The 11,551-nt window shown below is 35.1% G+C and overlaps 1 protein-coding gene across 7 annotated transcripts in view; it reads left to right on the top strand.

Moving 5' to 3' along the window:
* LOC117168706 overlaps nt 1–11,551 on the top strand; it is a 172,461-nt gene that overhangs the window by 57,682 nt on the left and 103,228 nt on the right. For all 7 annotated transcript variants that reach the window (XR_004466543.1, XM_033354405.1, XM_033354406.1 and 4 more), the window contains one exon: nt 5,613–5,800. Coding sequence is in view for 6 of the 7 variants with exons in the window: in XM_033354405.1 (XP_033210296.1) it covers nt 5,613–5,800 (188 nt within the window). In the remaining variant the exon portion in view is untranslated. The remainder of the gene's footprint in view (nt 1–5,612; nt 5,801–11,551) is intronic.

Here is an 11,551-nt window from a genome sequence, read left to right on the forward strand (position 1 = left end):
GACCTTCCGATCTAGTACTTTTCGGACGGTATCAAAAAGTTAGAAAATCGTTGGACTCGCTGTATCGACCTAAAAGGAGAGTATGTTGAAAAATAAAACCGATTTTGGCCAAGAAAACGTGTCCGTGTTTCATTTTTCAGGGACTTATCAGACTGCCTAGTACATACTTTAAAAATGAAATTTCAAATATTTATTTTTAACCGATCATTCTAAAAATTACAAAAAAATGGCTAGATGAAGATCTAGTGCTGTTTTTTCAGAAAATTTTCAGTCATCAATTTTTTCTAGAGATACTTAACTTTTCATGCAAAAATTTCAATTTTTTAATAATTTAATAACGTCTAAAGTATACACTATTCTTTTGATTAGATAAACGATTAAGTTGCCTACATGATAGTAGTATACCTACCAATCCCCTGGGCAAAGCGGGTATTTTCAAATGGTCATAACTTCTTTTCTACAAATGAGAATTGAATTTTCTATGAGTGATTCCTCAAGAGTGTTCTCATGCTCTTTCATTCTGTGAAATTTATTGTTTTTAATTTTTTAATTTTTGTAAACAAATTGCCATATGAAATTTTTTTTAACATTTTCTACTCTTCGGGCAGTTTTTATTTGTTTAAAAGTATTTTTAAAGGAAAGCTTGACTTTTTTCCGATAAAAATGCTGTTTGGGATTTTGGGGCTGAAAATAGTTATGTAGTTATGCAAAGATATCGAGCGAAACCCTTCCTCGCGCGCTCGGACAGGTTGGCCAGTCCTACCGGGAACATCATAATTTATTTTGTTCGCATTTTTTTGCGCATTGTTAGCTTCTCTGAACTTGAGGCTTTTTGACTGTCTTTGGAAATAGATCATATTCTCTTGCGAATGCATTTTTTTTCAGTTGCAATTGTCCGCTCTCATTTTGAATAAATGCGTTGTATTTTAGAATGCCGGGAATGGTAATTGCTTCAGTGAATCTAGTTTCTAGGTTTTTGGTCATCTCGATGTGATCTTCTTTCGAATTGAAAACAACTACTGTCTCCTTTAAATGATTCTTATCCCATTCGAATAACTCCATCGCAGTTAGGATTGGATTCTGTGCTGAGCGTTGCAAACTAGCTTTTGCTGCAAGTCTTCAAATTTCCAACAATCCCGTCACCTGGGCCTTTTCCATGTGCAGTTGCCTGGAAATGTGTTTCTGCAGAAATTCCAAAATCTTTTTTGTGATTTAAAAGATTTATGAAGGCATAATTTTTTTTTAAATGCTGCGCAACTCCGCCTTTCGCATAATAAATGCGGTTTAAAACGCTGAATTTCTTCGTGAGGTACTCGTTGATTAGCTTTTGAAATGTGTATACAGCTACAGTGTCATGACTTAAACAATTTGAGCTGATTGCCATGCTAAAATGCTTCACTTCGTTTCCATCTTTGTAATAAATAACTACTTTAAATATAGTTGCTAGATTATTATTTCAATGGAAAGACTGTGCAGCATTTTGAATGATGAAAGCATAATTTTCAGCAAAGTCAAGCAAAATTAAGTACTCTCCTTCTTTTAGTATAACTTTAAGGTGCTTCAGAAACAAACCTTGTTGTTTCGCATAAAATGCATGAAGTTTCAGGTTTTTAAGTTTAGTGCAGAGTGCTTCTATGAAAGCATGAACGTCTGCCATTTCGGTCTTCAAAGTGCTTCCAACAGTTAGCTGCCATACTTGGTATGTCACTGTGTCGAAACTATTCACGTCCAATATATCAGTCAGGTACTTTTTAAAATTTTCTATGTCAGGACAAGATTCGCATTCGTTAAAATGACAAGCGTCAGTGGGTTCACTGCACATGCTTTCTTCAAGGCAGTCATCATAATCTCACAATTGTCTGTCAGTTCCCTCAGTTAAATGTTTAATATCAATCGCATTCAACATTAACTTTACGTTTTCATGATTAACGCAGACACAAACATTGTGAGTTCCACTTGCTCCAGCTAAAACACAGTGCTTTGGTCTTAGTTGTGCGAATTTTGAAAATCCAATCTTCACATTTTCATGTAGGGCTACAAATCTGGCATATAATTCTGAAAGATTGCACAGAATCAGTCTCTTCTGTACTTGCTCACAAGTACCGTCTAGTTTTTTTGACAGATATGCAATCTTTCCTACCTAGCATCTGTCGACTATTCTCGTCATCTTCGTAGAAGTTTATAATACAATTTTCAGTTTGTTTTGCTAATTTTTGTCCTCGCTTGGATTCCGGAAAGGTCAAAACTCTACTTTTGGCAACTAACTCTTTCGCTTTCTGGCTTCACTATCAGATGCACCGAATTCTCGCATTATTTGTCTGCGATTTCAAGACTTAGGCGCAAGGGTGAGTAGACAAATCTTTCCTGTATATGTGAATATGATTTTCATCATTGCATCCTTCTTTTTCATTTCTCATTGAGAAGCAAAAATCTGTGTCCTCGTTTATCTCTTTCTTTACATTAATACAGGCTCTTCTATAACTCTGGATGGCTTTAAATTGAGAGTTCTACATCCTTTTCTACAAGCACCGCATATTTTTCTGCCTTTCAGCAAATTAGGAGACACTATTTGCTGATTTCCTGTTAAAAGCCACAGATCAATTCCTCTTACAGGTTTCTCCTTTCGGAAAGAATTTGCACATCTGCTGCGAAACCTTTGCATCGAAGACATGGTCAGCGCTAGATGACCATGAAAGGTCTTTAGGGATCTCACTTGGCTTCGAAAGCAGAGATTCGCAAAGAGACTTGAAAACGAACTTATAACCTGAACTAAATGAACAAATACCGCAGAAAAGAAGGATAAACAATTTATTAATGTGTAAGACTAAGAAACAAAAACGAAACACAAGAAATCACAGAAAACACACACAGAAAAATTCTAAATAATACACGTTGGCTGCTTCTACCTTTCAGGTTTAAACTATTGTTAATTGATTTAAGCCTTTCACAAGTCTGTTTTATGTGACGGGAATTATGAAAATATACAGCAAAACTTCAAAAAAAAAACATTATGGAGGGGCGAGGGGTGAACACTCTCTTAAAAAATACTTGTGTTCCCTAATTTCTTTATAACTATATGCAAAAATTTTCTATGCATTAAGAACTGCTGAAATTAATGTTTTGAAAGTTTCTGTGCCAATGGAAGTATGTTTGAATTAATCGAATTTGAACGAAAAAATGTCGGTCGGTGCATCGACTGGACTGGTCAACCTGTCTGAGCACGGGAGGAAGGGTTCCGCTCGGATATCTTCGCATAATTACGTAACTATTTTCAGTCCCAAAGTGCCAAACAGCATTTTTATCGGAAAAAAGTCAAGCTTTCGTGTAAAGATATATAAAAAAATTGCCCGAAAAGTAGAAAATGTTAAATAAACATTTAAAATGGCAATTTGTTTATGAAAATTAAAAAATTAAAAACAATATATTTCATAGAATAAAAGAGCATGAAAACCCTTCAGGAATCACTAATCGAAAAATCAATTCTCATTTGTAGAAAGGAAGTTATGACCATTTTAAAATACCCGCTTTGCCCGGAGGATGCAATTTCACCCCCTGTAGTTCGAGGAGGGAGGGTAGTAAAAGTCTATAAATTGGTGGTCATTCTACTATCATATAGGAAAACAAACTCTGAAAATTTGAAGGCAATCGGAAGAAATGGCTTTTAAAGTTGGGGCAGTTCAGGAATAATGCCCCAAATACAGGCAAATGGAAAAGCGGTTTGTAGTTATATTCTCCATTCATTTTAACACAAATTGTACTATCTTTTCCATAAACATACGTGTAAAGTGGTTCTATGTTTTTGGTTAGATCAGTATATTTAATACAATATTGTACTATCTTTTCTAAAAACAGTCACTATTTCTGAATCGTCGGCGGCGCCGCGAGATCTTCTTATAACATAGAGATACATAAATATCTATACATTGCACTAATGTCGGAAAATAACTACACGGCTTATGCGAGCGGTACTAAAAATCGTTGAGGACTTTGAAATATAATTACTTATTCAAAAAATGAGCAAGAAACTTTTGTTAAAACCTATTAGAAAGCTTATTAAATTGCTCGTCAAATTACCGCTGATAGAGAAATTTTTAACCTTTTAAAGAGAATATATCGCATGAGAAGTTAAAAATTAAAGAATTTCTCGAATTGTGTGCCTCGACTTTAAATCGTTGCATGGCCTACGAAAGTTATAGTAAATAATTTAAATTTGTACCACACAGTATTTAAAGTCTTATCTTTAATTCAAATCAGTAAAACTTAAAAATTCTGTATGGGTTTCCGAGACGTCACTAAAAATGTCCAAGCGTGTCTGCGTCAAGTTTCAGTTGAATATCACCGCTGTTGGCCGCTAATTCGATGATCACCGATAATTACTCAGATTTTGTACCTCGATTTGAATTCGTGCTGTGACTTAGGAAACTTGCCGAAATAAATTGAAAATGCCAGGATCTAATCTTTGAAATTTTGTGTTTAATCAAGATAATAAAAAAATAAAAATCTTTACGGTTTCCCAAGATATGACAAAAAATTTCCAAGCAGGTCGATGTCGACTTTCAATCGGCGATCACCGCTGTCGACCATCCTCGCTGCTTAAGCGGTTGAAACTTTACGCAGACACGCTTGGACATTTTTAGTCTTATCTGGAAAACCCGTAAAGATTTAGAAAGAAAATTGTTGGCTTGATTTAAAGATAAGACTTTAAATACTGTTTGATATAAATTTTAGATTTTTTAAACATCTTTCCTAGGTGATGCTACGAGTTTAATTCGAGGTAAGCAATTTGAGAAATTCTTGCATTTTTTTATATCTCACAGGGTACTTTTATTCTCTTCAAAAGATCAAAAATATCTTTATTAGAGTCATTTGACGCAAAATGCCATAGATAGTGTATATGTTTTATATTGTATTTAATATTAAATATTCTTATTATTTTAAACGAGTATTTTATTTAATAAAATTTGGTATTAAAAAAGAAGTAAAATCTCATAAAAGGTATTTTAATTTTCTAATTATTAACTTGTTAAAATTACATTGAAGATTGCATTGAAAGAGGATACGAACAAAATTGTTTCTGCAGACAATGTCTAGAAAAATGTGTCTTGACACTATTTTCAATCTCAAAAGTAATGCGATAGAAAGAAGTATCTAGATATATTTTTTAGACCAATTTTGTTCCTTTGAATTTTTTCGTATCTTGTGTCGTTTTGACAAAAACATGAATTTTCGTTTATCAGGCCAACAAAAAATATCTTCTCTCCAAGGCGCAGGAACTCCTTTTAAATTTGTTTACTGATTTCGAAAGAGGACCAGAAATTTTATCAGAATAAAAAAAGGATAATCACCTAAATTAAATCAAGAAATATCACACTTTTAATAAAAACTTGAACCATTTCCTGATAATCCTCGTTTTCCATTCTGAAGTTCAAATACTCATAACTTTGTCAACAAAATCTTTCGGCAAATTGGTAAGATATGTATCATCTTTTTTTTTTTTTTAAACGAAAATGTTTCTTTCGGATTCCAAATCAAAATTTCTGCCCCTTGGTTCAAATTCTTTGATTAATTTTAACATTTTAACTGCGCTAATGAATATTTAAACATGTTCTCAGGTTGTGCGGGCAGAAGATTTTGATTTTCAAGATATGGAACGATACTTGGTTACAGATAGAGCTATTTGCTCATTAGGTAGTTATGTTTGTGAACGCAGAATTGTGGACAATAATCGGGGAGGCATCATTCGGATTGAAGAAGATAGTCGAATTTGCAACAATCCTAATTTGAAGACGCTGGTAGTTAGGTAATATAACATTTTTGCTAGATTAAAAAAAAGCATTTTAATGATGAATGAATGTGGTCTGTAGCTACATACACTCATAATATGCTAGTTAAAATAAATAAAAATGCACCTTCAGATCTCCTAAACAAGAAACACCGGTAATTTAAAAGGTTTTCACAATAGGAAAAACCAATATTAGAATCTTCTTAAAGAAATTAGGGGTTTTGGCAGTTTCTTACTTGCCAATACTTGCAAATTCAGTGTTTCATACTGTGAGCGAAATCACCTAGACCAGGGCTTAGGGCAACTTACAATAGTATCCATTGCATGTTCCATTTTGGTGAATGTGTGGAAAAGTTTGTTCTAATTTCGATTCGAATATTCCATTCGATTCCATTTTGGCAGAAATTTAAATTTCACCCTCTGTTTATTCTCCATTCTCGAAAATGTGTATTGGGGGGTTTTTTTGGCATGAGAAAACCGAATCTGGCGTTTATTTTGCGATAGAATGAAGTTTGTACACATTTTCTCTCATAGAAATTCGCTGAAATCAACACTTTACTATACGTGCACAATTTAAATGTTTACCTTTGTCATTTTTTTCTCTCTTGAAAATGTGTATTGAGAAGATTTTTTGCACGAGAAGACCCAATCTGATGTTTACTTTGAGATAAAATCTACTTTTGACATGTTCCAAACAAAAAATTGCTAGAATCAATCATTCACTATAAATGTCAGATTTCAATTTTTTGTTTTTTAATTCAAGATTTATTTTTTTATTCTAAAATGCAACATTGTTCGAAATGTCTAGAACATTCTATAAGCACATAATAATACACTAGGTGTATTGTAAGTGTTTTTGGCCAATATAAGCCCTCACTACTCATTATAACCCTGTGATAAGTACAAAAAATTGCCATGATTGATTCTAGAACATTTTTGCTTGGATATAGTAAACTGTTGATCTTAGCAAATTTTTGTAAGGGAAATGTATCACAACTTCCTTTTATCGCAAAATAAATATTAAATTAGGTTTTCTCATGCCAAAAACCTGCCGATATAAATTTTCGAGCATGGAGAATGAACATAGAATGAAATTAAATATTTGCCAAAATGGAATTGTATGAAATATTCTGGGAATATTCGAATCAAAATTACAAAAAACTTTTCCGCACGTTCGCCAAATTGAACATGCAATGGAGCTAGTCTATGGTAGGCCTAAGCCATGGTATAGATGATTTCGCTCAAGAACCGCAACCCATATTGATGGATTCTTGTCAGTCGTGTGGCTGAACAAAATTTAAATAGACGACTGAATGTACTATTGGTACGACTCATTCGTTTTTCGACAGTAACCATTCGTTTCGTCCGCACGAACATCCTTATAGTCGTGAGTAGTGCCTTCCACACTACTCTCTACTGTCGCTGCGGAATGCATGAATGAGTCGCATGGGCCACCGAATAGCGAACGTTATCGAAAGTTACCGAACACGCTGAGATGCATCAGCTGATCACGGAAATCCATTATGTGAAGTGTAGAGGCGTGTATAACAGGTAGCTTTGTTTTCTTGTATGTATTATTTCGATTAAGTTTTTGTACTTTCCGTGGTTGCACAGTGCAAGTAAACTCGTTTTAATGTTTCACTCGTAAAAAATGTTTTCTGTGTATAAATAGCAATTTTTCATTGCAATAGTTTTTGCTGACATTAAATCTTAATATTTACTTAATATAAAATCTATGAAAAAATTAGATTAAATTTAAAGCATATTTGAGCTGAAATACTGGTGCATGTGGGCAAATTCTGTAACTTTTAGCAACTTTCGCTGTGCCCAACGAGCTATTTGACGGCCCAGACGTCTTATTGGTGCAGGCCACACGACACAGTAGTGTAGCGAAAGTACAAAGTAGTGTAGACGGCACTACTCATGTCTGTGTGGACTGCGAACGTTCGTAAGCACGAAACGAACGGTTACTGTCGAAAAAACGAATGAATCGTGCCAATCCAATACTCAGTCGTCTATTCCACTTTTTTCTTGAGCCATGACCGAGGCTTATATCATTAAGTAACCATAACACATGATACGAGACGCAGCCCGAGCGAAGCGAAGGTAAAAATAGAGTTGTATTACGCACCTCCTTCTACTATCATTATCTCGTAGTACCCCTACTTAATGCCAACGTCGCCACAAGCTTCAAAGATATAGAAACGAAACTGGAACCCGACACAAGTTCCATTGTCCGCGGCGCTCTGTCCAATTCCGTAATTCCTTTTTGTGTGCTAAGAAGTCCTAAGCGTATGTTTAATCTCAGGAGTTTTTTTCTATGAAACAATGAGTCATAAAAGGAAAAGTGATACAAAGGACAAGGAGAGTCGTCTAAATAAAAAACTGAAGGGAATTAAGGAAAAAATGAAAAAGCAGGAAACGAAAATTCGTCGGTTGAAGTGTCGTCGTAAGTATTTAAACATACTTTTCAGAAGGACGTTCGGCACGATGCTAATCGATGTCGGCGATGAATGAAAAAGGAAACGTGGGACGAGCTATACGGAATGAATAGTATTCATGACGTGGCCTGCAGGCACTTTTAGCGCTTTAGAAAAGCAAATGCTTTAAGAACACTTGTCACAAATTGGAATTTTGTTGGCTTGTATGAGTGATAAGTTTCACTTTTTCTTATTTAAGGTAAAGAGTCCTCGTCGTCTAGCTCGGATCGTTCTATTGAGTCGACAGTTGCTCGTCAACCAAAAACTGCTTCTCGTTCACCATTTTCAGTTTTTCTTACTCTCCGACCACTTTTTTTGCTAAACTATTTTGTCTTGGATGATGAAATGGTGTCAGATCAAACCAAATCTTTCGGTAAAGAATCAGGGTCGTTGCAGCCTGTATCCTCGAATAAGCAATCAATGCTAGGATTATCAGAGAAATCCGCTGACAAGCAGTTACAAGCGGTAAGTGGACAAGCGAAAACATTGGAGGGGTCTCAAGCTCAAGAGTCTCAAGAGCAAGTGCTCCATCAAGATTTTTTGATCGCAATAGGAAAACGGGTGGACTCATCAAGGCATCTGGCTCCAGCAATTCCTAATGATATTTTTATCAGATGGAGTGATATCTTTAAGGAGGGGCTCCTGGAAGAAGAGAAAAAAGAATTGCTAAAAAAGTACCCAATACCTGAAAATTGCACAGCAATGGAACCTCCAAAATTGAATGTAGAAGTAAGAGCTTCTCTTCTAGAACCACTTATCGCATGAGATAACAGAATGATAGAGAAGCATCAAAAGGTATTCCTTTGTCTTGCTGCTTTGGGTCCAATTCTGTCTACTTTTTTAAAAGGTAATAAGCTAGATAGTTTGGCAATAATTACGATTTTAAGGAATGTGTGCAGGATGTTAATAGATCTTCAGCGCGAAGAATCGCGAACTCGGCGTCTGCTTATCCTATCGAAACTTAACGCTTCTTTAAAGGAGTTGTTAATTGCGACTGATATGGATGAATAGCTCTTCGGAAAAAACCTACATAAGACCTTGAAAGCAGTAAAACTGCTTGAATGGTCAACGAACGATCGGCAACCAGTGGTTAAAAGTAATGCTCCAGCGAAAGGGTAAAAAAACTTAAAGGGCCCATCTCTTTCTTCGCATTATCCTCGAATGACACGAGGGGCCAATGAAAGTCGGATTTCCAGAGATACAAACAGAATCAAGGGCAGACGGGTCAACATTTTTACAAGTTAAATGAGTTTTCATCAAAGTGGAAAATAATTCTCAATGATGAAATTCTATTACAATGGATTGAACGTTATGAAATACTATTCTCAAGGAAATTGATTCAAACATGGCTTTGAACAGAAACCGTATGGTCAAAAAAGGAAACGATTCAAATCACAGAATCACAGAATTAATATAATTAATTCAATCAGTATAGGCTTGAAAAAAGTGATGAGTTTAAGATACGAGAGTTTGCGCTTTGGTAGGAACATTGGGATCATGTTGTCATGCAGCGAAATATGGCTGGGTGTATCTGAAAGACCGTGAGCGTTAAAAGTTCCATGCTCTCAGGGCGAACAATAATGATTTTGATGCATCCATGAAGCGTTCCTCAAGGATGCATGAAGATTTGTCTTGGTGGAAAGTTAATGTTATGACAACATTTAATCCTATTAAAAAATCTAACTTTATGATACAGATTTTCTCAGATGCGTCACGATCAGGATGGGGTGCGTATAGCAATAGGGAAAAAGCCCATGGTTTCTGGAATGAGACGGATCGACAATTACATATTAATGTTTTCACAGGAAAATAAAATCGACGACTTTGAATGAAGACGATTGGAAGCTGAGACAGAGTGCGAATTGTGCCCAGAAGCATTTTGAAAAATACTGCCGATTTGTGGAAAGCCTAAAATCGATTTATTTGGAAGCATGGAGAATGAACAGAGAATTAAATTTAGTTGTTACAAGGCCACATGGTAAAAAGAAGGACCTACTATTTGAAAATGTAAAATGCACATGAGATTTAATAGAAAATATTAATTGCACAGTGAAAATTACTTTTTAAACAGCGAAAACCCCTATTCTCATATAGTAAATATAATTATTTGAAAACATGGTAGAAGACTCTGTTTCGAATTGTACTTAATAACAAGAAATTTGTTATTTCTTCCCATGTAAGAAGGCTCTTTTCTCTATTAGTACCAAGTGTTTTTTATTAGATAGATGTAGTGTAACGTATTATTCGCATTATGTGTAAAAGCTCTGAAAAAATAGCGGTAGAAACCGAGTGAAAATGTCAGAAAAATCATTTACATGGGAAGTAATTCCCGTAAATACAGGTAACAAGTATTTTCTTACATAGTATAATTTTCCTTTTATGAGCTTGTTGCTTTGCCTATTCGACATGGTACTTTTCTCCTTTTGCATGGTGAAATAATCCCGCAGGAGCAGGTACCAGACCCTATTTGACACAGTGATTTTTTTCCCTGTATATCTCGGGCGTTCGAACCTTTTTCACATAGTACTTTTCAATGTAAATCGTAGCCTAATTTACATAGTCTCAAAAGACAAGCTGCCGTTTCTTTTAATGAATCCAACTCCATTTCAAGTGGTACAATTTGCCTTATGGCCTAAGAGATAATATAACTGTTCTCATGGTATTTTTCACAAATCTGTCATGTTCATGTAACTATGAGTTGGTTTATCCTGGTTATTTAGTAAAAAAATTTCTAATGCTCTGCCACGCCATTTATCCAAAGCGACGCTTCAGTTGGCATCTATCTTTAGTGAATTGTTTGTCCTGTTTGTATCATTTTTACAAATAACGGCTTTGTCAAAATAAGATATATGACAAAAAATTGGATCTGCTTATAGAGTGAATGTGACTGACAGGTGAGAATTTTAAGGAGAATTTTAAGGTAAGTGCAGTAAATTATTGAAGCTTTATAGAAATTATGCTGTAGCAAACTCTATGCTTTAATAAGGTACATAACTCTCTGTAACCAGACAATTTACGATACTTTACCGGCGATGCCTGGGCTGTATTGTTTCATTCAGAGTTTAGGTTTATGTTAACGGACCGTCGAAGATACTCGCTATTTCGTCCCTTTTAAACCACGAATCATTTTCATCATGCTTACCTAGTGAAGTAAATGGATACGTCACAGTGACGAAGTGGTTGAAGTACAACGATCAGTACATAAAATTGGCGAACACTTTCAAGCCTTCGAAATATTGCATAAAGGTGAGAGTACATGGAAGTGTCTCATCTGGAGTCAATTTTCTAA

The sequence above is a fragment of the Belonocnema kinseyi genome, chromosome 3 (genome assembly GCF_010883055.1).
Source record: "Belonocnema kinseyi isolate 2016_QV_RU_SX_M_011 chromosome 3, B_treatae_v1, whole genome shotgun sequence".
NCBI lineage: Eukaryota > Metazoa > Arthropoda > Insecta > Hymenoptera > Cynipidae > Belonocnema > Belonocnema kinseyi.